General features: G+C 41.7%; 1 protein-coding gene across 15 annotated transcripts in view; it reads left to right on the top strand.

Moving 5' to 3' along the window:
- The window catches only part of ANO1 (anoctamin 1), a 71,751-nt gene that overhangs the window by 12,157 nt on the left and 32,915 nt on the right, over positions 1-26,679 (top strand). For 14 of the 15 annotated variants that reach the window (XM_086894979.1, XM_086894975.1, XM_086894973.1 and 11 more), the window contains exons 2-6: positions 18,434-18,612; positions 21,167-21,493; positions 23,839-23,937; positions 24,912-25,063; positions 26,352-26,406. In XM_086894979.1, coding sequence (XP_086751105.1) covers positions 18,505-18,612; positions 21,167-21,493; positions 23,839-23,937; positions 24,912-25,063; positions 26,352-26,406 — 741 coding nt within the window. In that variant the 5' untranslated portion in view covers positions 18,434-18,504. Of the gene's footprint in view, positions 1-18,231; positions 18,251-18,433; positions 18,613-21,166; positions 21,494-23,838; positions 23,938-24,911; positions 25,064-26,351; positions 26,407-26,679 lie in introns of those variants that run through there. The other variant, XM_086894974.1, reaches the window with a different exon arrangement.

Raw genomic sequence — 26,679 nt, 5'->3', positions numbered from 1 at the left:
CACAAAAATTTGGTTGATGACATTGAGTTTTCTTTGTGTTTTCCGTGGACTTGTACTTCATGGTATGTTCATTCATTGTTTGATTTGATTAAATGCTCAATAATTAATTCTGCCAATGCTCTGCTGAGTAAGAGGTGAGTCCTGCAGTTTCCACAGGAATGTGTCCTGGGATGAAGAAGAGATGAAGTAAGAGATGAAATTAGTAGTGGTGTTTGGGTAAAACCGATCAGTTTTGCCTCTCCAGTTCTGTGCTCACTTGAGTGGACCATGTGGCCTTTATTACAAAACCAGGAATTCATTTTTTTAGAGTTATTTCAGTTTGTTCTCTGATTTTTCTATGGAAACAGCCAGTTGTTTGTACATTGGAGGCATGTACATGTGTCAAATTCTTTGTTTTAGTTCATTGCTTTCGGTTGACACAGAAAACAAGATTTTCATCAAAATTGTGGAGACAGATAGGATTTTAATCTAAACCATATTAAGAGGAAAAACCCTCTGTGACCAGGGTTTTTGTAGGGTTCAGCTTTGAACTGCCCCCTGCACTTCCTTCTGGGAAGGCCAGAGATTTTTCTTCACTTCATGACTGAAGGCACTTTTCTTCTCTGGGTGACTCAATACTACTGGTTGATAGAACCACATGAAACAGTGCTGTGTTGGTGTTGGGATGCTCTGAGCAACAGTCCAGGTAGGCAGGGAATTCTGCTACCCTGGACTATGGATTGCTCACAGCACTGGGAAAGAAACATTTTGCTGTTGTTGGGTTACCATCACATCACTCAGGTTGCATTGAGACAAATGCAAATGAAAGTAGATACAGTGTGGAAAAGAAAGTTTCAACTGCTCCTCAAGAAAAGATAATGAAGAAACAAAATGAATCTTTGTGCTGAATCTGGTCTCAGCAATGTTAACAGGTAAGATCTGTCTCTCCATCCATCCAGCTGATGTGGTGTAGACTGGTTTCTGACACACAGTTTGCTCTTGCTCAGACTCAAACTCTTGTGTACTTGTCCTCCTGGGTGCACCTTCCAATGTGAAACATTTCTCTTGCTCTTTTCTCCTTCCCATTATCCATACACTTTCTATTTCAATACCTGTAGCTTGCTTTATTTGCTCAGTTTAATTTTTATTTAAAGTTTCTTCTCAGAAAAAAAGTACAGATATTCATCTGCAAACAGTTTTTAAATCTCTCTGAATGTTTTTGGCTTCACTGCAGAGGAAACCCTTTCCAGATTGCCTCCACAGCAGCACTTTTCTCCTGAGCCCTCCTGGTGTCCTTGCTCCACCCTCCCGCAGTTTTAACAAGAATTAAAACTTCATGGAAACATACCCAGTGCACAACCACATCAAAGCTGTGGTCGAAGCCCAGTTTTCAAACGGAGCTGGCCAAGCCTGGCGCTTCGGTTCTGATGTGATATGTTCTGTGGGGCTCTACATGCAGCGCTCAGCAAAGGCTGGACACCAGACACTGAGTTCCCAAAAACCAATTGCTGTCTGGTCTGAGGCACTGTCTCATTTACCCATTTCCATAGCTTGTTCATATGAGTTGTTGCATCCCCTCTTTCACCAAAGCACCACATCATTTGTCTGGTTTTAATGCTGACCAGTAGTAATTCCTCAATGTGAAGAATGTGCACTGGAGGAAAATCTGTTTACAGTTCTTTGATAGATCAGTTCCAGTTTTGTTCACGTTTGCCAGTTTTATTGACTTTATTTTTAAGGGAAAATAATTACATGGAGTCTGGTTTTAGTCAAGGACTTCTCTGGTTTATGTGAGGAACAGACAAAGACCTGTCACATCAGAAGGCTGAAATCAGGTAGGGGAAAGAAGTGTTTCTTCCCTGCAACAAATAAATCAAGAGCTTCCACCCTCCAAGAATATACAGTAATGTAACACATGTGGGCACTAAGGATAAGCAGACACATCAACAGAGGGAAGTCTTTGACAAGTTTTAGGTGTGTCACTTGGTCATGGGATATGTCTTAGTAGACAGTCTGTCACTTTTATTCCCTAATAACTTTTTGACAAGAGACAGATAATACCACAGAGTTTATCTTAATTTAGATTGTTTAATTTTGTGTCTGTTCTTTTTCTTTCTTTGTTTCTTTCTTATTTTATTTTTTTTCTTGTTATTTTCCCTCTTTAACCAAAAAAAACAATAGTGCTCCAGCTATTTGTTAAGCTTGGGGATATGGGGTAAGTAGCTGTTTATATTTGGGAAAGAAGCAATGGATGCAGAGAGCAGCTGGATGCTTTGGAGTGTCAGTTCCTTGGACATAGGAGATGTGTTCCCTGCTCCCATCCCTCTGCCATGTGCTGTGCCCAGGAATGTAAGAGTCTTCTTGGGACCCATGTGGGAGCATCAGGACAGTCCAGAGAGGCTGCACCTGGAGGGGAAAAGGATCTTTTCTAAAAGCTGTTGAAAGAGGGTAAATCTGGGTGATCTCTCTTTTCCAGCTTCTCGTCTTACACAACCTGATTTGTTCTACATCTGTGGCATGATTGACAGATAATTTTTATTTAGGGAATATTTACTCACCCTGTTGGGAGGGTGCAGAAATTTGCTGTGGGAAACCAGCACATTCCTACAGGCTGGATCTCCAGGCTGCCTCTAGTCATGTCTGAGGAGGGGGCAAGGAGTCTGAGCCCAAACAGAGGGAGGATAACCTAGCCCTGAAGAGTTTTCTTTCATATTCATAACTTCTGGGTTCCACACTGGTTGGAAAGTGTGGTTTGAGAGACTGTTTTTGCAAAAACATGCCAAAGTCTTTTGTGATGATCTGCTTTGGTTGTAGTCTGTTTTGTAGTGAGGGTGTGTCAAAATTTGTGTGAACAAGGGTTTCACTTTGCATTTTCTGTATTTTAGTGGTGAGGTACAGCAGTGTCAGATGGGATCAAGGAACCCTGTTAAAAAAAAAGACCCCTCTTGCCTCACTGAATTTATCCAGTAAAATGATGAACTTGGCCCATTAAGGTTATAACTGCAGCATTTCTGAGCCCTTACATCTACAAAGTGCTTTGCTTTCTATTGTGTGTGGTTTCAGGAACAGGGACCAGCTTCAGCTCATTAGATCTTGCCTCATCCTCAGCATTCTCTTGCTTAAAAACTTGATCAATCACTTATTGATTGAGTCTGCTACATGCAGCCTTCACCTTTCCTTTGACGTGGAAGTGCTGTTTCATTCCACCCTAATTTGCTCTACAATCTCATAGCTTAAAACTTCAATCCTGTCATTCCTTCCTCTGTCCATGTAAAACTTCAACCCATCAAAAACTCCAGATAAAAGTGAACAGATAGGTGTGTACCTGAATGACTAAAACCTGCTAAATCTTTCTGAGAGCACTTATCATTTAAGTGCTTTATTATTTATGAGGGAATAACTCATAGCCCCACCAGGAAAAATAAATGCTGCCATCAAGTAAAAATCAGTGTGGAGTAAGTGAAACTGATAGTTCACCAAAGTATGTGTGGTAGTTTGGAAATGCCTGTGCGAGGCTGTCACTGAGAACAGGCCAAAAATGGAACCTGGAGGAAAAATTAGAAAGAAGGTGGAATGTTATTAAAGCTATAATTATAAACACAGGGGGCACTCTGATATTGTTTCTCTTCTTTAACATTTCCATGTGAACAGGGCTTGCTGCCTGGGAGTTTGCTGCACGGGCTCCAGGAACCCTTTTTTAGGACAGAGGAGAAGGTGCATGTTGTCTCAGCAGATTTATGTGTTCAAATAATGAAGTTGGACCTTAAGAGTTACAAACTGTAGGATTTCTAATATTTCTGTAACCAGTAGGCAGGTAATTGATTGAAAGAAATACAGGCTGGAAAATATTTGACTCCCAACTGCTTCAGAAATGTGAAATCCCTGAAATTTGCTCCTGGAATCACACAGTGTGTGGACACAGTCCGTCATCCAGCGTGCAGATGGCAAATGTTTTTGGAAAGGGCTTTAGGAAAGTATTTCCACCTCTGTTTTCCTTGGTGCTGGTTGCTGTTGCACCCTGAATATAAAAAGAGAGTTGTTTCCTTTTGCCGCTTAAGGAAAGGAAACCATTGTTTGTGGTGGTGCATGTTCAGATTTCATGTGCTGTGTGTTTGGTTGGCTCCAGAAGCACTGGAAGGCCAGGGGATGGTTTCCAGCAGAAAATGAATAGTGTGGGCATCAGGAAGGAGCCACCCTGCAGGTGATAGCTGTGCTCTGTCACCTGGGGTGAGAGGAACCCAGCGTGGTGGCCCTGCAGGTGGCCCAGCGTGGGAGCAGGAGCAGCACTGGGCTCTAAGTGATTATTCCATGTAATTAAACACTCCAACAGCGCCAGTGGGCAACAGCTGTTTTGAAAATGACATGATGGACACATGTCAGGACATTCTGGTGGCAGCATGCCCATGCAGGCTTGCAACTGAGAGCGCCCCATGTCTCTTTTGATGCACCACTCTGTGCTCTTGGATCAAATGTCCTTAAGGTTGGCCAGGTTAATGAGGACCGCTGGTTAATTTGCTTAGATTTGAAAAGCTGTAGTTCCTGGAGCAGTGATGTAACAGGGCACATGGGCAGCTTCATCCAGGGCTGTTCCCATGTGCTCTGCTCATCCCTGGAATTGTTGCACACTCTCTCAGCCCCCCTTCAGCAAAGTAATTAAAACCAGCGAGCCACAGGCTCTTCTCCATCCTCTCAAGTGTTTAAATTTAATGGCCAATTTCATAAACAGTCCAATGGGTGCTGGCACATATTGTTCCTGAAGGGTAATCCTGGCAGCACGTGCTGGCTCCTAGTTTATATAGAGTATTCTAAAAAATTACCTTTATGTTAATTTTTTTTGTGGAGCTCATGGATCTCTTCCAGTTGTGGTCTCCATGCCCCCAAATGGGACTTTCATAGGAATTTTAAACTTCAGAACACAGGAGATGTAAATAGGAAACGTGAGGGAGGGGGGAAACACTTTTTGTTGTTAATAGCATTTCTGAATTTTCATAGGATTTTGAAGACTATCATATCTTTTTGGATGCCCATCAAAAGTCACATCATGATCCTGAGAAAATCCACTTCCCAGGGCTTGGCTGCAGAGAGCGAAAATGAAGTGTATCACATAGACATTATTTCCTGTGTAAATGGAGGGATTGATGGTGCTGTTGGAATTGTTCTTTCCCACCCTATGGTGGCTTTTGTCTTCACATTGTCTTCTTCTGCAGTCTTAGAAAATCTTTAGCTGTCCTTTTAGTTGTGCCTTCAGCTGTCTTTTTAGTTCTTTTGTTTTAGGTGACTTCCTGGTGAAGGGTGTTACAGGAAAATATTTCACTGCTAAATGGGATTGTAAGGAAGTTTATTTAGAGAAGCTTTAAAGTCTCCAAATGTCAGTCCATTTGCCTTATGTTGTTCCTCATCCTGTCACTACTGGAACACTGATGCTTTTGAGAGCACCCGTTCAGCTTGGTCCCACAGTTTAGTCAGTAATGAACCAGACCTACCCATCCTGAGAAATCTTCATTAGCATCAGCAAGACAAAGGGCCTGCAGAAATATCCATAGGTTTGTGTTCTCCATCAGGACTGACACGTTTTGCCCTTAGTGTTGTGCTCACTGGTGGGAGCAGGAGCTGGCAGTGTGATCTGGGCTGTGCCCGTTACTCAAATTGCACTGAGTCAACAGGCACCCCAGCCAATCCAGGCTGCAAACTGAATTATTCACAATGATTTCAGTAAAATTTGGCATTTGGGTGTAGCTTGTGTGAAGGAGAAGTAGTTTTAAAGCCTCTTCAACAGGGGTGATTTAACTGAAGAGCAGAGGTTTGGGTTTTGTTTTTTTTAAAATTTTAATCCATATTTGTGTTCTGCTCCACTGTGTGTTTATTTTAAAATCTACTTGTGCATCAACACATTCTCAATCTGAAATGTAGATCTCAGACTGACATGTTTTAAATGTTTGAACTCTATCCAATTTTAAAGTACCACAGTTATCTAAGAAGTACATCAAAGTTTCCTTCAGTGTTCATTTCTCATTATTATCTGTTCTGGAGCGCTGATTGTTTTTCGGTATAATTAGTGTAAGTTCTCCTTTTGATCTCCACATCAGATGTGCTCTCATGTTTACAGAGAAGAATCTCCTCCAGGTTTACTCCTCCTAAGTTTTACTGTGTAAAAACCAAACTTCTGTCCCAATTCCACAATTTTAGGTATTGGATCTGTGTAGTATCAGGCCACTCAAAAGTACCACTTATTTTCTTTGAGTACGGTCACATATGGTTTGCATTTCCGTAAAATTCCTCAAAAAAAGCACACCCAGATGGGTTAATGGCAGGTCTGTTCCTCTATGCCAACTTTAGGCTGGACATGGCAGGACAGTTGATAAAAGATCTAAAATAAAGCCTGCTGATGACAGATTGCCCCACCAAAAATTTCTTGAAACTTGAACCAGTGAAGTCAGTGCGCTCCCCCTTCAGCTTTTTGTGCCTCTGCCTGTGGAGGTTTGGATCTGGCACCAGAAGCCTTAAATCTTGCGTTGTTAAAGCAGGCTTGTAGTTGCTTATCTTCCTGGAAAAGGATGTGCTCCCAGGACTGTAGATGAGAACCAGACAAGTGCAAGAGCCTCCATCTGGGTGGGGATAATTAGCCAGTTAAATTGCAGTTCCTCAAAGAAGGGTCTAGGACTCATAAACTAAACATAAATCCACAATATCTCTGTGTAGGGAACATGTAGTAACACTGCTCAGGGCTGGAAAAGCCTGACCTGGAGTACTTTATCCTGTTTCAAGCATCTTTTCACTAGAAAAATGTGTAGCATACAGCCTAAAGCAACAAAAATTAAAAGAAATCCAGGGAAATAAATATGTCTTGAAAGAAAGTAGAGGAAGAGAGACATCTTGCCAGTGGGGTTTGCAAAGTTCCCATTGGGTTCCTGGATAGAGTTGTTGGTTTTGGGGCAATATTTATCATCCTTGTCCTAGTGTGAGGTGCCTTAAGCTGATGCTGAATTCTATTTGAACTCAGAGGGAAAAGCCCATCCTGACAGGAGAGGAGAGGGAACAGTGGGAAACCCTCTGTTCATGCATGGCCTCTGTGCCAACTGCTCCCAGGAACTCCTGGGGTCACCATGTCCAAATCTTGGCTATTTTGGGCAACCACATCACAGAATCCCATTCATAAATTTCTCAAGTACCACTACAAAAATAGTTTTGTTTTACTTTATTTATATATGTTTGTTTGGTTTGGTTTTTTTGCCACTATTGCCCTGGCATGAACCTCTGCTTTGGAGCCTCATCTCTAGGCTTTTTTTTTTTTTTTTTAAACTACTTTTGAATGTTTTAAATGTTAATTAATCACTTGTGCACTTTATTTGTCCCTCCCTGCATTTGTCTTCTTGACCATCCAGTGCAGGATGGGAAAGTGGATAATGAGGGGGTAGATTTTTAGTTCTTTTATTGTGTTCTGGGAAGAGAAGCTCCTCCCTCCATCACTGCCATAACCCCCTCTGTTATTTTGCACCTGTTTAAATTTGAGTTTCTGTGTCTGACACAGCAGGTGATGAGTGCTGCAGGCAGTATCCCAGAAAAAATCTGCTGTTGCTTGTTCATCTTCACTGGACATACTCTAAATTGTAATTCTCCTGTTTCTGAGCTGTTTCTCACAGAGGGACAGTTGTACTGACACAGAATGTCACAGAAGGAATCCTGAGGCATCAGATGGTGCTGGTGGTGACAACTCTGGAGAAGATTAGGAGCAGTCTGTATTTGAGCAGAACATGTGTTACACCATGCTGGGAGCTCTGATGGACTCATTGAGGATCTACAGTCACGAGAAAGATATTTTTGTGGGTGTTCCTTGAAACGGAGGAGCCGTGCTGTGTTTGGGCACAGGGTGGACAGGCAGTGGGTGTGCAGTTTGACCTTAAGGTGTTGGCTTCCAGTTGGCTTGACACTGTTTTCTGCAGCTCTGCTCCAAGAGCTCCTTCCAGTAGTGGCTGGAAGTTCTCAGCACAAAGTGTCTCCTGAAACCCAGACACTGGGAAACGAGCAGAAACAGATTCAGTTTTGGCATCTAAAAATTAAGGAGAGAGCAGAACTGTCAGTAGATGGTACAACCAATTATATCCTCACCCAAACCAGAAGAGTGTCCAGCTCAAGGGCAGAATGGGCAGAATTTGTACATCCTCCAGCTGTGTGGTGTGTCCCAGTGGTGTTGGTGGATTGATGAAAGATAAATGGCTGTCTTCACCAAAAGTTCCCTTTCTCCCCCCTTCTTTTTGTCCCTTGGGCACAGCAACAGTACAACCAGTGCCTTTGGTTGTGCTGCTACAAAGTGTTTCCATATTTAAACAGTGCTCCAGATTGTTTATTGACGTGGATAAGTGATACAGCATCCGAACCTCTGAGAATCACACCATAAATTTCCCAAATAAATAGGCATAAAGGAGAGAAGCCAAACAGGATATAAGTGCTCAAAAGACTCACGATTGGCAAGAAGTGTGCCTTTCTGTCAAACCAGCAAGTCATTGTTTTACCATGAAAAGAAGCATTTAGGCACAGATTTTTCTGTAAACAGCTGATTTTTTTCTGCCTGGCTTCTTAAATCTTGTTTAAAATGTCATAGGCTGAGTCCTTCCTAAGAGCCTGATGGCTGATTAGCAAGTGTAAAGATTAGCAGACAAAGTACTCGGTGTTTTGTAGCCTGGTGAGATCCCAGTGGGGGCTGTGGGAATTGTTACATGGGCTGGAGTAGGTGTGATGATGGGTTTTTTCCCACTGGAACATCATGTTCAGGAGTGACAACCTGGGTCCGTTGTGAGAACTGGTAACCTTTCCTCCTATGAAAACTGGCGCTCCAAAAGCTTTGGGTGGAGTCAACTCATGCCTACATTTATGCTTGCTCCAGTTTTCAGTGCCACTGGAGCATCCACCCTTTCATAAAATACATTTTGTGCTGTACCACTGTGGGATGTTACTCAAGAAGACTTTGCTTTGTGCTCTGAAGCTTCCCTGAATGATCTTGTTGGACTGCCTGGAGGTGTGCTGTGGTGGCATTCGCTGCCCTGCCTGTCTCTGGTCCCAAGGACAGGCAAAAACCAGCCTGAAGCAAGAAAAGGCACAAAGAATTCAAACTGTTGCTCTGAGTTACAAATACTTCTTGAAGGAATACAGGTAAGAGATGAAAGTTTTCAGGGAAGAAGGATTAGATTCACCTAAATAAAAAAATTGTGTTAAAATCAGGCAAAGAAAACAAATAGATATAGAAACCTAACAAGTGTATGCTGGCTCGGGGGGATGCTGTGGTGAGGTGCCCACCTCTCTGTCCATCCTTATCTTCATGGGAAGGTGCCTTGATGCAGAATTGGGCTGGAATCTGACAATGAAAACAAAAATTTACCCCATCATTTTTTTTCACCCTCTGCAACTAGTTCAAATATTTTAAATATTGTCTGTCCCTCAAGCACAAAAAATGTGTTGTGCAATATCGTAATAAAAACCAGCAATTGCTACAGGCCACAGACATCCAAAAGGTTGGTAAAGCAAATGGCCCAAAGATGTTGCTAGCATGTTATCTTAGTCAGATTTGAAATCAATCAGAACTATAATACCTTTGTTTTTATTAAGCTAGTTGCCCTCTCTTCCTTAAAAATACCAATATTGACATCATTACTGCAGTCAGAACTTTCACTCCATCAGCAATACCTTTATTGCAGGTTTAAAAGCAACCACTACAAGATAATTTCCAAAGAGCTTGAATATTGAAAAAAAACCAACCCAAACTAAAATTGTAGAGACTGTTCATGAGACTAGCAACCTAGCTGACAAAAATGTTTTGTAAAACTCACCAGGATAGGGTATGTGCTATTAAAAAGCAATCAAGTTTCTAAATAGCCATTTACAACGTATTTTGAAAAAGTTTTTGGAATAACAGATACTGTCCTTGAGTGTAGCCAAAAAAATTTACTTTTCTAAATATTCTGGTAAAACATGGGGATTTTATTTTCATGCAGAGTATTATTTTTCCAAGTGTTTCAGTGCTTGAAGATAAGCAATATATTAAAGTTTAATTCCATTTTATTCTATTGTTTAGAGATTTTTAACACAGAATGGATAAACATTTACCAGATAAATGAACAGCATATTTTCCTTTTTCAAAAAAAGAGAAGACAGAAAGTGAAATATTATTCTGCTAACCAAAACAGAAAAAAACCCACAATCAAAACTTGTCTTAGGCTTATAAACTTAATCACACTTCAGGGGAAAATAAATTCCTTTCCTAAATTCTAGGATGAAACCTTTACCCTACATAAATAACAAGGTTACAACTTCAATGTCTTTCTCAGGAAATATGAAAACAAATAATGTTTTCTCTCTTTCTCTCTGTGTTGATGTCAAATGCTTGCTCTTGGCAGGAGCTGCTGTTTCCTTTCTTACCCAGAATATCTTTGGGCAGCCCATCATTAACCACGTGCCTGTGATGATCTTTGGGCTCTTTCATAGTGGAACAGCTGCAGTTTGGGAATTCTAAGATTTGGCTACAGAAAAGACATGCTGCTTGAAAATCTGTAATTTCTAGTTTTGCTTGTTTGGGCCATACTTTTGTGGTGCTCAGAGGCATTTCCTCAGTGAAAGAGGATTCATTTCTACCACCAAAGAGAGTGTTGAGAGTTTGTTGTGGGAAGAATGATACCCCTCAGATGATGCTTGTGATTGGTGATGATTTCTCAAAGAATAATGAACAGAAAGATGGCAAAATGGGAGAATCCTATCTCACACTTTTTAAAATAAAATACTGGACTAGAGTTGTCCTTTATCATTTCTGTTTTCATTAGTGTTTTACCATGGTCATCATAATTATAAAAAAGGGTCTTTTTTTTTAGGATATCTCTGAGTTTGTAAATATGTCTTTGTTTATACACAGGTTGAGCACAATGATCCTTCAAAATAGGTCTGTCTTAGGTTCTTGTGATATGAGCTCCTTTGGGTTTGTTGTTTGTTTTTGGAGGGGAGCAGTAGTAGGCACATACATCCTGATGTGGAAATCTGCCTCTTTAAGGTCCATGCCTTTCAGATAGAGTCTGAGGTCCTTTTGGAAAAGTGCTGCTGCAGAACAAACAGGAACAAGTTTGGAATGAAACTTAGGTATTTGGATAGAGATTTTGGCCCAGCTGCCTTTGAGCACCTGCAGCAACCACAAAGCCCTCCACGCTCTGCTTCTTTCCATTGTGCAGGTGGCAGAAATTTCATGGCAATTTCCTCTCCTTTGTTTTTGGGCAGGAAGTGTGGATTGACCAGTGTGCCTTTGGATAATTCAGTTTATTAGTAAGCCAGTCCCCATACAAAACCTACAGGGAAGCAGTTTATACGTAGATTGGATCTTGGCTGCTCCTTTGATATGAAGATGTATTAGATAATAAATATTGTCAAAAGCTCCTTAAGGAGCCTGGGCTCAGTCGTTCTCAGCTTCCCTGCTGAGGGCCAGACTGCCAAGAATGTCCATCCTCAGCCATTCCTACTATGCCTTTCACCTGGGGGTGTCAAGAAGCCTTACCAAGGCACTGGCCCATTCCTTCCCCTTGCTGGCTCCGAAGGGAAGCTGTCTTTCTGATGGATCAGCTTTCTGCTCCAAGAATTCTGTCACTCAGGATGGGGCCTCTGGGAATCCTAAGCAAGAGAGTCTTGTTTTCCTGCAGCATGTGTGTCTGCATCCCCTGGCGTGGGGAGAGATGGCTGGCAGGGACATGGCACCCTCGCAGATCTCTTTCTGAAATCCAAGGAGCAGTGTCTGGTTGCATTGACACTTCTTAGGGCTTCTGCCTCTGGTGTGCCTTGGCTTGGTTCCTCAGGACTGGGGAACACAGGGAATGGCATTCCCACGGATAGACAGGAGTCAATAGAGCTTTTCCCACTCACTGGTTTGTGTTCCCTTGCTCAGGGAGGGACATTCTACCAACTGCTGGTGGAACCTGGCCCTTTATTATCCTATATTGGTGTTGTTGAGTTAAACTTGCAGGGCTGTGAAGAAAACTGAGGAGAGCCAAGCTCTTACTCAGGGCAGGATTTGGTTGGATTTCTTCAGGGAGCACAGAGCTAGGACCTTTGCTGGATATCTCCCAGCTCCATCTCCCCACCACATCAGCTCCACCTGCCTGGACACACCCAAAAAACATATATAAATAAGGTGGAGCTCTGCCCTGCAAAACCCAGCCCCAGTGACTGCCTCTGTCAGCTCAAATGTAGAAAAGCAACTCCTGAATGTGGTGCCTGTGGTCCAAACCCTCTTTATCAGGTGAGCAAAGCCTTCCAAGACATGCATGACTGGGTTTATGCAGCCCAAACACCCTCGTGGCTTTGCATGGAAATGTAAACATGAGTGCAAGTGTCTCAAGATTAAGACTTTAAATTGGAAACCTGGGGGATAAAGAGCAGCTCTGTGAGTCAGCACGTGTGCTGTGGCCTCAGCCCTAGGCTGCAGTCCATGACTGAGATTTTAGAGTAAAACTGGTAATTTTTGGATCCTCATTTCCACATGTTTGATATAAAGAGCCTTTTGTTACAGCCTGGTAAAGGAAAGTACACATCATATTTTAACTGTATCTAGATATCTTTTGTATTTAGACTCTGGTGCGAGTTTAGGCATCCACTGTCCCAATAAATACCATTTCTCTCACCATAATCTCTTCTTTTGTCTTCTTTTCCTTTCATCTTACTGCTCCCATTGATAAAACTTCCTTCCCTTGGAACACACAAACAAAAATTACGAGCATCATAACCCTGCAAAACATTTAACAGGATTCACAAAACATGGATTCAGCAGCCCTCCCATATCTAGTTTTGTTTTCACCATAACCTTGAGCATAGTTTTAGTGCTGATCTTTGTGTGCAATAGCTACAGAAGCAAATAATATTTTTCTGGTGCCTAGCAGAAGAAGAGTGCTTAACTAAAGTATATTAGAAATATGTCTGAAAACAGATTTACTTAATAAAGCATTAAATAGTTGTTGATAGTGTGGAGAAAAAAGTGAAATTTATCTTGGGATGGGAAGAGACTTTATGTGTTTTCATAAAATGTGAGATTTGATGGGGTCTAAATAAACAGTAGTGTTATGGTGGAATTCATATTTTCTGGTTCTTTACATGCTGTTGAAAATGTCATTTCAATCAAAATGTTCATTATCTTTATGGGTTTTAGGTGATTTTGCTGTTTGTTTTTATGTTTTACAAGGCTTATGTCAGATCAGACGTGTGTTCAAGACCAGGGCTGCAAACAGGGTAAATAAATCTTTAAAAACAAAAATAGACAGGCATAAATAAAAAATGATGTCATAGCTGTGTGTCCATCTAACCTGCTTTGAGTATGTTGCTGTTAATAATAGATCAATAACTTTAAAGCTGTAGACAGCCTTCCAGGAAAGCTGCAGCCCCACTCTAGAGCCCCACCATTCTCAGTAGTGAGGAACAGAGCTAAGCCAGCTGATCATCCAAATAATCCTGCCAGGAGCTGAAGTTTTTCCACCCGTGTGACTCCCAAGCACCGGACACAAAGCGTCTGAATGGGCTCTGCCCTTCAGTGTGAGTTGTCAGCATCAGGCCCATCAAGGTCATCTTGCTTTGAAAGTATTTCTCCTCTGCAAAGGAAACTGTCCATGGAGTACACGATTTATTTCACTATTTGAGCTTTTTTTTTTTAATGGATTGGGTCATAGCAACATAATGAATCATGTTTGATTCAATAAGGTAATAGCCAGCACAGACATAGGCTATAGGCTTTAAAATAAATGGAAAAGCAAAGGAGATGGGCGAGTTCCAAAGTGTCCTACTTAGGGTGGTGTTGGAGAAGATGAAGGAGGCAGGATTCATCTTTCTGCAGATGGAAGGGCAGGAGATATCAACATCCCTGCGTCCCTGAAAGGTTGGACAGGAGCTATCAACATCCCCAGAGGTTTTAAATTTGCCCCAGGGGACATGGGCTGCCTTTTCCAGCAGCTCTTTTCCTACCAGGCCAAGCTCGAGGCAACATCTGGCTGCTCACAGCTGAGGAGCTGAGGGAGAATTTAGATGAAATTGTCCCTGATGTGGAGTTAATCAATGCTTGATGTCAGGACTTCGAGCAGAACAAAAGTTCAGGAGGTGTGCGGGTGTTCCTTGGAGAGCACGGCAGCTCCTGTCCAGGCTGTTGGTCCAGGGCCAGTGCCTCGTAAACAGGTGTCAGCATCCCAAAAAAAGAACTGCCCTCCCTGCCAGCAGCGGGTATCCTCGCTGGCATTCCAGCACACTCGCTGACATTCCCGGGCACGGCTCCTCGGGCCAGCAGGAATGACCCGCTGGCCAGGAACGAGACCTGCTGCTGGGGTGGCACTCTGGGCCTGCCTGGCACTTGCCTGGCCTTGTTTTTCCAGGGGTTTTACAGCCTTGGAGTGTATCAGGAGGTGGGGAAAGAAAAAGGGGAAGTGATAGTCGAGTCACTTGTGAGGATGATGGTTTTTCTTCTTAGGATTAACCTCTAACTTGGAATTTGGGTGATACGGGAGGTAGAGAACTGGGTAAGGACGTGCTGAAGGAGGATCCTGCTGCTAGGGGGCAATATGCAGCAAGCAAAACCCCACTAAAGGAGTTTTATCTCTTATCAAACATTTTCTTAAAGAAAATAACTTAAATTCAAAAGTTATCCAATGCATTGCATACAATAATGTTTTCTCTGCAGAAAGAACATACTACAAACAAATATTCAACCTTTACTTACGGGTTGTGTGTGTTTCTTTTAGCATATATGTGTGTGTGTGCATGACTTTTTTAATACGCTTTCGAACTAGTGCAGGGTATTTTTTTAAGAGTTGCATTGTGTGAATGCAATTTTTAAGTTCATCTTAATGACAAAAATACTTTTTTCCAGGGAATATGCAGTGGCTATGCATCATTATGACTATACTGTTAATGGTTCATTGATTCATGGAGAAAATACATTGGATTCTACAGCAGGTTTTTGGTTCTGATTCACCTGGTCATCAACATCCAGTGAAGAAGCATTGTCTAAATGAGGAAAGGTTATAACACAGTGTGCCAAATTTCAATGGTGGGAAAGTGATCATTAATTAATTAGTGTTACTTTTTGCAAGATGAGGTTGGTAATTTTAACAGCTGTGACTGAAATTTGAACAGAGGAGGAAGTGGTTTTGAGTTTGAGGGATCTTTTTATTAGCTCAGTCTTGTTTCCCATATTGTTCACAGTGAGAGACTCAAATATGAGTTTGACTCTGTGTCCCAGGAATATTAGGGACTTCTCCTGACTGAGAATCCATGGGGTTTTGGTAATGGTTTTATGGCTGTGTTGAAATGTATTGAGTGCTTCTTCAAGTCTTTGTTGTAGTGTTTTCTGCTTAATAAATAAGTGAGAGTGGGTTACTCAGCATTAGAAGGCAGCAAAGCCAGCAGTTTTTACAATGCTCTCCTCTTACAGCTCCCAGTAAAGAGATTAGGATGTCAGTCTAGCTGGATTAGAACATTAATGTTCTTTGCACTCCTCACCTTTCCTCTTCTATCTTGCCATAAATAATTCTGAACATGAATTTATTGTGAGATTAAATTATTGTTCTTGTTTAATGTGATTAATATAAAATATTCATGGTTTTAAGTCTTTGAAATGCTCTACTCCATGAAAAAAAAAGAGGTTTTGTGCTCTGCAACAGAAGGCTTTGACCTCTGCCAAATCAGCACAAGTGAACTGCTTGTAATCCCTTTTGGTTTGTAATTACCAAAGTGGTTTGGATGGCTTTACTTAGTATTTAATCCTGACATCATCCTTAAGTGTAGAAAACAAACTTCCTGTAATTAAGATCATATCAAGAAAGCTCTCACAATTCACATATTTTCCAGTAGTCATAATAAACCAAAATTCTGATTCATTACTTACCTGAAGCACTCATTCTTTACAATATTGCCAGGCTACTGATGTGTAAACAGAAATGTAAATATCTGCTTCTGTTGGGGGGATTGTTTGGGCTTGCACAATGGTGCTGAATCATTTGAGCAGGTCTCCTTGCTCTGTGCTGGGACTTAACAAACACTGCTTGGAAGGGCAGCTTCAGAGCACAGGCAGGTCGTTTGGGTGCAATGAAGCTTGTGATTTTCTCCTCTGAGCCTATTCTGTCCCGGTGGTGATTCCTAAACTAGCACTTTACAGTTCACAGCTCCATTATTCAGATTCACAGCCAGTAAAAGGTGCTTCTCTTCTAATACCCTCTGCAAAAATCTGAAATAACTGGATTTTACTTAGTACAGTGTCAAAAGGAGGGAAAAGAGGACTTTTACAGCACTTAATCCACAGTTTTTACAGAGTTGTTTCTAGCATCCTTCCAAATAAAAATGAAAGTTGTTTTGGCTATGAAGTTCCAAAAGTTGTACTGTTTTATGAGTATTTTGCAGCCACAGAATAAAGGTTTTAGTACATAAGATTCTGCAGCTGCCCACACTTGTTTCAATTCCCATTGTTCAGGGAGCCTGCCCATATATGCCTGTGAGTGTTGGGAAAAAAGAGACCATACACATGTAGGGGAATTGTTACAAATGTACTAGCTGCCCCCATGAACCAGCAGATTTTTGGCTGCATCTCTGTATTACCCCCCAAATAAGATCCTTGAACTATTACAAATTGCTGTGTAAGTGGCTTGCTGAGTTTGGTGGTGCTGCCCTGAGATCTCAGGTGTGGTGTCTGTTCTGGGAGAGCTATTGGAGAGTGCTAAAGAAGAGCCAAGAACAGCAGCCCGGATCTGCAGAGGTGTGGGTGTTAAAAGTGTGCTCATGAATATGTAGAGGGTGATTGCTGCCCAGATTTACGGTAAGGTGACGATGTTAATGAGCACTGGTGTTCCTATGAAAGCAGCTTGGGGCAGCAGATTGGCCAGAACTGAAATGAGCATCCACAAACTTGTGGTGTTGGCAAGCTCCAGAGGAGCACAACTGCAAATTCCACAGAAGCATGTCTTTCATAACAGTAATGTTTACCTTTCTCTGATAAGCTCAGGACATGTGCCAAGGCTTCAGTTGCATCCTCCTCCTCTGCCTGCTGAAGGTTGTTGTCCATGCTGGCTCCTGCCTTGTCCCCACAAAGAGCATGATCAGAAGTGCAGTGATTATTGAAGTGATCTCCCAAAATTCAGATTAGGTCAGGTTGCTTGAGGCCCAGTGTGGTCAAGCTCTGACCTTCCCCAGGGATGGATGGGGATTTGTAGCTTCACTGGTTCCCTACCCATTGTGTGATCACTCTTGTTAGAGAATTGAATTTATTTTTTTTTTAAATGTTTGGTCATAATTTCCCTTGTTGCAGCTTGTCTGTAGCCTCTCACCCTTTTCTCATGCACCTGTGAGAAGAATCTGGCACTGCTGTGTCTGTACCTACTCAGTTGGTAGTTGAAGGCAGGCATGGGACTCCCTTCTTTGGGCTGCATAAGTGGGGACTTTTTTGGGTTTTCATTTTTCCAGCCTGTCAAAACCCCTTGAAGTGGTAGCTTAGCCCTCCAGCTTATCAGTCCTGCTCCTCGATTTCACATCATCTGCAAATTTGCTGGGTAGTGGGATTTTTCTTTGTCTCTTCCCTTGACATTATCCTTGAAGTTCAACCAGACACAGATAGGATAATTTGATTTCAGGTTTTTGTTGTTTTGGAAAGCGAATTTAGTATCCATAAATTCTTGCTTTACCTTCACTCTTTAGACGAACAAGGACTGCTCCTGTAGTTTCAAAAAAAAAAAAGGGTACCATGTTACAGTATTTTATTTCAGTGTTGAAATTAATAAAATCTTGGAGCACTTTGTGTTCTATTGCTTGCAGAAGTGCTAATATGCAAACATCAGTTTGCATTTTGTCACTTATCTGGTTCTCAGTTTATAGTGAAATTTTTACATTAAATACTTAGCCTATTTATGTACTTAAACAGGAAATGGAAACAATTGCGATGTCTTCATCAGGAGCAGATTGAGAGGGAGAAACCTCCAGATATTCAAGACTACTTAAATAAGAATGGTTCAGTAAATCAGATGCAGGATGTAGGTGCTTGAGGAGAAACCCTTGACTTAGTTTTTCATCATGAACAAGTTAAAGGAGAAACGCCTCCTGAAAAGGGGAAGGCACCACTGCACCTATCCTCACCAGCAGTTTTTCCCTTTCCCCCACCCCTTTTTTCTCCTCTTGCCAAGAAATACAGTCATTCCATGAGCCCACAGAGTAAAAACATCCTGAGACACCAGTGCAGGATAAAATTTAACTGAGCACCCTTCTTCTTCTGGAGGAAAAGACACAGGTAGGGCTGAAGAGGGCTGAGGAAAGCTGAGAAGGGAGGAAATAAGAAGGGGTGAGAGCCCTGCCCAAGTACTCGTTGGCAGGAGAAGGCAGGAACAGGATACGTTTCAGCTTTTGGGTGGCTCTGGGAGGAGCAAGTGTTGGTATTAAAGTGTCTTGATAAAATTGTTCCCTTCCTTCTCAGATGCAGACAGCGAGTTTCATGGGGTGGATTTTCTGCCAGAAGATCTCAGTGAGGCTCCAGAGGAGACTGGAATGAAGGTGAACAAGAAGTACTCCTGTCTACCTGCTGAGGAGAAGGGCATCCACATCATCAACATCCGAGCAATCGAGGACATCGGCTACGACCAGCATGAGAGCACAGTGAGTAATCACGGACTGCTGGGTCAGAACAGGCACATTGCACTTCGCTGCTCAGCTTATTTCTCATCCTTTCCACTCCCAGGATGCTCTGAAATCCTCTCCCTCCATTTTTCCAAGGTGTTGGGAAGGATCGCCACTAGGCACAGCCCATGCTGATGTGGTGGGGGTTGTTTTTGGATGTGTGAGAAAGGGAACCTGGTATTACCTGTAGCGTAAAAAGGGGCTGACTCTTGTCAGAGTAAGGAATCTGGCAATAAGGCTGTGCCAACCTTTACACCTTCTTGTCAGTGCTGAGAAGAACAAAAGGGAATGTCTAAAATTTCATGCAAAAGCTATTGTTAACATAGGTAACATTAAACTGATCTCCAGCACACAATAGAGATTAGATTTCCAATGTCATTAATTGTTCCTTGGTTAAATTCTTTAACACAGATTTTAAAGGAAGTTAGTAATATGAATACCTGGTATAATTAAGACTTGGTTATGTAATTAAAACATAAAAAGAAGTTTATTATGGTGGAGTGGGCTATACAACATTTGCTGGGGAAAGAGATACCAGAAAAAGCAATGTGATTTATTGTGCTTATGCTTAAAATTAGGATCAAGCATGGAGGAATGATTCTGTCAGGGTGTTAAAATCTTCCTGCTGTGGTGAAATTGAAATGTCTTTGTCTCACAGGCAATGAGACGTGAGCTTTACATAGTCTAAGTCAATGCAACTCCATTTAAACACAGCAGCACTGCAAGAAAACATCTGGCCCATGACTATCTTGCAGCATTTATACCCCATCCTTAAAATAATCTGACCATTAATTTCTCTAAAACAGAATCAAATGTTTTGGCTGTTTCCTGTGGGATATGGCTGTTCTCACATATAAATGAATTTGTTGAGGCTTTAGTGGCCACAGTGGTGGTTCAGCCCAGTTTTTCAAAAACTGCTGTTTAATAAATTAGTAAGATCAACACTTCTTAAAAAAAAATTAAACACAATCCTGTTAGTTGCCATTTGTTAATATTTTGTTTCTGTAGAAATTTGCATGAGTGGGTTGCCTGTCACAAGCAGACTGTCAGCTTGCTTTAAAAAAAATGTTCTGAATTCACAGGTGCATGCCATTAATCATAAAGCAATTGGAAAGTAATAGTTACTAATGGTCTTTGATATCAAAGTTATGATTATGAACTAAATGAGAATATCTAGGCAGGGCACAAACATTAACAGACTGTGCCCTGAGGAGTCCATCATGGCTAAGTAACCACCCCTGTTTTCATGGAAGGGGGAAAAGAGGCAAGAAAACAATGAGTGAACTCCATAGTGGCTACAAATGTTGTATTACTTTATCCTATATTTATTAACTTGCTGTAAAGGGTTTAGGTTAAGTGGGAAAGAGGGATGAGATCCTAAAGGAGAGGGAAGCAGGTAGCAAAGGCTAACTAAAATTACTTACATTTCATGTTTTATGTATGAAATAAGCAGGTGTACACATCCCAAACAAATTTTAGCATTTTGCAAATGATGACCAATTGCTCCCTTTTGGAGCACAAGTCTTTTTCCCTCCATGGAAGATGGACAGTCTTCTATAAACTTAAAAGCCAGAAAAGTTCCCTGGTCACTGAAAAGCCACTCCTGTGATTGGAAATCTTTGTAAAATCAAATGCCAGTTATTAGTGAATTTTCTTCTCTCTTTTTTTTTTTTTTTTTTTTTAACTAGTGCATCTCCAAGGGTAGAATTGTGAATTATGCATGAGAAGTGTTATAAAAGTAGAAATAAATTAATTGTTAGTACCTTTTGTTTGCTTGCTTCTACAATTGCCCTGTGCAGTTTTCAGATAAATGCTTGGAAATGAAATTGTGTTTTAAACCTTACCTTTCATGTATCTTGCAGCACTTACCCAGCCTTAACTCAGGCTGGGAATAAAGCCATTGGCACCATCAGATTGCATAGTGACATAGGTTTTATAAGTGGGAAAAAGAAGTGGTGAACTCAATAAGCAGTGACCCCACTTCCCTGGCTACTTTCCATCGTGTTTTTGGCTGCGCCAGAGGACCAGCTGGCTCCCTTCAGTCTGTATCTAAGATGATCTCTTTCTCAGATGATATGGACTTGCAATGATAGATAAGAGAAGTGAGAAATGCTTCCACATGATATTAATCTATTTGTCAGAATTGCAGCATTGCAGATGTCATGGGTGGAAAAGGACAGATGATCTTAGTGGTGATTAACCCCCAAAGGAGAAAACCAAACCCAGAAAGTAGCTGACTTATGAACCAGTGTGTTGGTGATTAGATTAAATCCCAGTCATGCAATCTATTTATTTCTGGCTAATAAAATCCCAGCTGGCTATCAGTAAAATTAAAGGTGTTAACTTGCAAAAATTTTCAGAGTAGCATGGGGGGGACTCCTCCCATCTGCTGGCTGTCTGGAGAGAGGGCATCGTGTGGTCTAGGCAAAAGGAGCCTTGAGAGGAGAGGATGGTCTGTCTGGTGCTTGTGTTGGGGTGTGCATTCATTGTTCTTCTCTCTTCTTCTGTCCACACCCCCATTCCCCACTTCCAGTTATTGAATTCCCTATCCAAAAACCCGGATGCTGACTGTAAATACGGGCTCTACTTCAGAGATGGCAAGAGGAAGGTGGACTACATCCTGGTTTACCACTACAAGAGGTCCTCAGCTGGGAAGACTCTGGCCAGGAGAGCTCAGCAGAATGATGCCTGTGTTCGAAGCACCAAGCAGGACCAGCCACTCCCTGGGAAGGGGGTGCAGCTGGAGATGGGGGAGAGTGAGCCTCACATGGATTACCACGAGGATGACAAGAGGTTCCGCAGGGAGGAATATGAAGGGAATCTTGTGGAGGCTGGGCTGGAGCTGGAACGTGATGAAGATGTAAGGATCCACTTGAAAGCATTAGAGAGGGTCACTGGTGGCCAGGTCCTGGGGGATGCTGAGCTGTGCCTGTGGACCTGGTTCTGATCAAGTTCAAGCTCAGCTCATGCAGGATTTGATTGCAGTTCTGGCAGTCAGTGCCATCTTCACCCACTGAGATTTAGTTGGCTGCACAGGAGTGTGTGCTATGGTGCTGTAAATGCCCCGATGAGGTGAAGTTCCTGACTTGACTTGGCCAGGATTTGTGGCACACCTACCATTGCAACACAGCTGTGTTGTGTTATCTGGAAGTGAAGCTGCTTAAATTGCTCTGAAAACTAATCCAAGTTTGGTGGGTTTACAGTATGCAGTGGTTTGGATCCTCTGGCAACTCCAGTTCTGAGAAAAAAAAAAATCTGATACGGGCGGTGTCATCTTTATTCCTCAATATAGGCTTGAGGAGAATTAAATTTGTTCAGGAGGCTCTGGTCCACACTCTTGCTGGAGCACATGGGTCTGTGTTACCATTTGCTCTTTCCATTCTTAGACATGAACAGTACAGCTTGTAACATCTTCCACCTGCACCCTGAAAACAGGATATTCTATTAAAAGTCCATTAGACCATGTAAAAAATGATGTATGTGAAGTGCAGCCAGTGTGTGATTAGTAGAAATAGACACAGCAGTATTCATTTCAAAGAAAGCTGCTACAACTATCTGAACCAACCAATGTGCCTCAGAATCCTGAGAGAGAGGGTAAACATTTATGCTGGTTTTATTTGCAGGATCTAAAAGTTGAGATAAACATTTCGACCTGGGAACAGACAGTAAAAAAATAAATCTGTCACCTATTACTCACAAATTACAGATATTTATATCTTTTCTATATTATATGTAATATATATACTTAGCATGGTACAATGCAAGACCACCCCAAAACCTTTCCCCCAGTGAAAATCAGACTTGCTTTCTGTCCACCTTGCAGGCTCCTGTAGCAAACAGGGAAGTTTGCCTGTGCCAACTCACAGATATTTAAATCCTTTGCCAGATGGGAGGTTCCACCTTATGATATGTAATGTGATTTCAAATGATGCAGAAGGGCTCGGGGTAAAGCCAGGACACTGTAAAAGAGAGGGAACCCTGTCCTTTCAGTGCAAGACACCAAAACACATAAGATAAAAGTGTAGAGATGAAAGCAAGACTCAGGGATTTACATCATATTCCACAGCCAGCATGTCCGTGTAGGGGAAAAGATCTGCAATCAGTTGGGCCTGGAAAGCCACAAAGCTTCGTTGGAGACCTCAGTGATTCCAAAAGAGCAAAGGCTTCTTAAACAGATGGTGTTTAATAAATCACTTAAGCTCTCTGCAATGAAATGGCTGGATAGTCACACACAAAGAGTTGCAGTCAGTGGCTTGATGTCCATGAAAAATGGATTAAAACAAGGCCAGATTGGACAAGGCTTGGGGAAGCCAGGCAGGAATGCTGGAACTCGATGTCCATGTCAGGAGTGTTGGAACTGGATGATCCCTAAGCTGTCTTCCAACCCAAACCATTCCATGGTCCTCTGAGTAACCAGTTTCTAGAGAGCTAGTAAGAATACAGCTGTGTTAAAGCTAGTTATTATAATCACTAAGTTGGTGCAGCAGCAAGATTAGAAAGATTCATTAAAGCTCCTTTCTCCTCTGTTTGCTGAATACCTCCTAGTCAGGTATCGTTTGCCCAGTGCCTTTGGAACAGTTGCTCCAGGGGTAGCAAACATGGGTGTATGTGGGAGTGCCAGGAGCAAACATCTGTGTCCGGCCCTCTAGAACACAGCTCAGAGAATTACCGGGCTACAGGCAAACCACTAATATTGCCAATAACTTCTATCCTCCTTTTGCTTTGTTTGGTAGAGTTCTTCCTACTGATTTTCCTAATTATAATGGTTTAATCAAGATACTCACATTTGATTCTGAAGCTGCTCCTCTGAGGTATGAGCAGCAGGAATTCTCTCAGCCCCAGCAATTACAACACACTCACCAAATCACACCATTTTGGCTGGATGCCTCTGCTTCAAATTTAACTGGCTCAGCCTGTATTTGTGTCTACAGTCATTAGCTTCTATTTCCCAAACAGTTTTTATGTGTTTAACCTTGTGGTAATTGCTCTGGGAGAAATAGCATTTTTGAGACATATTCTATAGCAGCTCAGCACAGTGAGGTGTTCAGTGTTTGTCCTGTTGTTAGAAACCAACTCTCTCAAACAATTGAGATTTATCATGCTGGCCCTAATGGACTGCTTGTTCCTTAAATAAGAATGAATCATAAGGGGTAATGTGTTTAATTTCCTCTCATCAGCAACATTTTCCCCTGCTTTTTTTTAAAGACTAAAATCCATGGGATTGGATTTGTAAAAATACATGCACCATGGAATGTACTGTGTCGAGAGGCAGAATTCCTTAAGCTCAAGATGCCCACAAAAAAGGTGAGTCCTGATTTTTTTATTTTTCTCATGTAGGCATAGCTTAAACATATGTTCCTCTCAGAGCACCTTGCAAATGCAGACTTCTCTTTCCACGAGCATTTTAAAAACAATTAACTGATGTGCTCCAGAAATGAAAGTTGCAAATGTACTTGCTTGGGACAGCAGAAGAAAAAAAGTGGAAGAAAGAAAGGAAATCAAAAATTTCTGGCTGCTACCACTTATCTATACATGATGAGAGTGATTTCATCCTCAGTATGTTTTAAAAGAAGAGGTTTCAATTGAAGGTGAAATTTCTGTGTGCCTTTTGGACATTTTTTTCTCACCTTAAGGCTGCTAAAACTGAACACAAGGATAAGAATTTTTCTCATGGTTTAGTGACTATTCATGTACACAGTCAGTCACGTTTGCAGGGTCTAGGACCACTCTACCACAAAATAAATTACCTTTCAGAATATTTGAAATATCATTAAAGGAATGCAGTATATTTTCATCAATTCTAAATCACCTGTGATAGATAGATAGATAGCTACCTGCTCAGTGAGCACAGCTCAGAGATGGATTAATATTTAAACACAGACTAAGTGCAGGTCCCAGACTGCACAGGGAAGTCCATAATGGAGCAAGAGACAGTCTCCAAGCCCAGTATCATTTATCACAACACTAAAACCACACTTTTAGTTTGGATTTCATATTAATCCCCATTATTGCCTCACTTACCAAGGATTTTAATCAGAAGCACAATTAGATAAAAAAGTCTGTTGCGATTCTGTGGTTCCCTAACCCTTGGTTTGACTTTCCCATCCCTTTCTTTCTGGATGATTTCAAGAATGTAAACCACACTCCTCGACAGTTTGTTGTGATATATTTATCATCTAATTGCTGGTTTATTCCTTACAGTTCACTCTGACCTATGGATAACCAAAAAGCAGTAAAGTTTTACTGTTTGTTTTTTTCCTCTTTTTTCCACCCTTCAGATGTATCAGATCAACCAGACCCATGGCCTCCTGAAAAAGATTAATTCTGTGATTCAAAAAATAACGGAGCCCATCCAGCCAAAAGTAGCAGAACACAAACCTCAGACAGTGAAGCGCCTCTCCTACCCCTTCTCCAGAGAGAAGCAGCACTTGTAAGTGAAAGCCTTCCCTAAATGTCCATGTGCACAGGTTCCAGCCCCTCTGACAGCAGCTCAGACACCAGAGGGTGAAAGGGAACATGAACACCAATACTTTGGTCGGCATTGCTGCAAAGGACATTTCCATTTTGCAGTAAATTTACTTTTTGGGGGATTTTTTTGGCTCACTGTTGAGGAATGAGTCTTTGCAGAGAAATCTCTGTGTGTTTTAGCTGCTGTTGTGGCACATAAAGTGCATCTGTATAACCATACGCTTTGGTTAGGCTGCCAAAAGGGGATTTATAATGTGGTTTACAACAGTCTCTTCTCTACGTTAAATAAAATGTTCAGTAAAACTTGTAGCCAGAGATGTGGGTTGATAAATTTCAGAATATTAATTCATATATCTGGTGTGGGCCACTGACACAGGTAGTGCCAACCAGGCCTTGCCTTTGAAGTGCTGTGAAGTCAGAGGTGGTTTTGCCATCGATCCCAGATCAGCAAGAACAGCTGTAAAATGTGGGTGTAGGGAAAAAATCATGAGGTAGAGCCCAGCCAAAGCTTCTCCTGCCCTGGATTGCTCTGCTGCTGCTCTTCCCTGGCCAGCATCCCAGAGGAGTTGCTTTGAAGGCCGTGTTTATGGATGTGCCAGCTGGAACGAACAGCAGTCCTAGGGCGGGATCTCTGCCCTGCACCCACAGGCTTTTAGTGTTCTGTCCAGAGATACAGAGCACTGATGGGCTTGGGCTAGTCAGTGTGTGGGACATTTTGGCCTGTCCTTGGACTTGCAAGAAATGTGTTTGTGTGTTTGCTGAGTGTAGGGTGTTCCTGGAGGTTTAGAGAAGATCCAAAAGATGCTCCTGAGTGTAGACATGGATGGGCCTCCATCCATGGAGGATTGCTTCCTCCACTGTTGGCAGGTGGCTTTTCCAGTGACACCACCTGTGTCTCTGCTGAATGAGGGAGGAAACAGTGGCCTCACGTGGAAAATTAAAGATTATGAGGGGAAATTCAAGGCCAGCAGTAGTCAGGGTTTCAACATAAATGAGAATCGGTGCTCTCTTTTATGCTGAAAAACCTATAAAGACATAAAACCAGTGAAATGTATAAGCAGCCTCTTTAAAGTGTGGGAGTTGGGTTGGACTTGCTTTTTAACAGGGTTTCTACAACCTGTTCTTTAATGTGAGCTCTAAGAAATCCCAAGGAGAAATGAAAATATTGAAGGGGTCAACAAGAAGAGGAAATTACTGACTTTTTTTTTTTTTTTTTTTAACCTAATAGCTTCCTTCTAATTTTTTAACAGATTTGATTTGTCTGACAAAGATACCTTCTTTGACAGTAAAACGAGAAGCACTATAGTAAGTACTGCCTATAAATAATTTATGGTGGATATTACCTCAGTTGAGGTGTTAACAGCTTTAGTACAATGCGTGTTCAAGTTTATCTTTCTTAACCAAATGCCAAGGATCTCCTGTGCCATCAGGTACTGAAATTATAAATAATTCCAGATTCAGTGCTGAGCAGTGTTTGATGCTGACAGGTTGCTGCCTTTGGGAAAATAATTTGGATCTTCTTTCTAGTTCACGGGTAATTTTTTTAGTAGAGATATCACCAGCTCGGTTTTAGATTTT

The sequence above is a fragment of the Cyanistes caeruleus genome, chromosome 6 (genome assembly GCF_971803275.1).
Source record: "Cyanistes caeruleus chromosome 6, bCyaCae1.hap1.1, whole genome shotgun sequence".
In the NCBI taxonomy this organism is placed as follows: domain Eukaryota; kingdom Metazoa; phylum Chordata; class Aves; order Passeriformes; family Paridae; genus Cyanistes; species Cyanistes caeruleus.
Note: the sequence above shows the minus strand (reverse complement) of the source record. Positions and strands in the feature narration are given on the sequence as shown.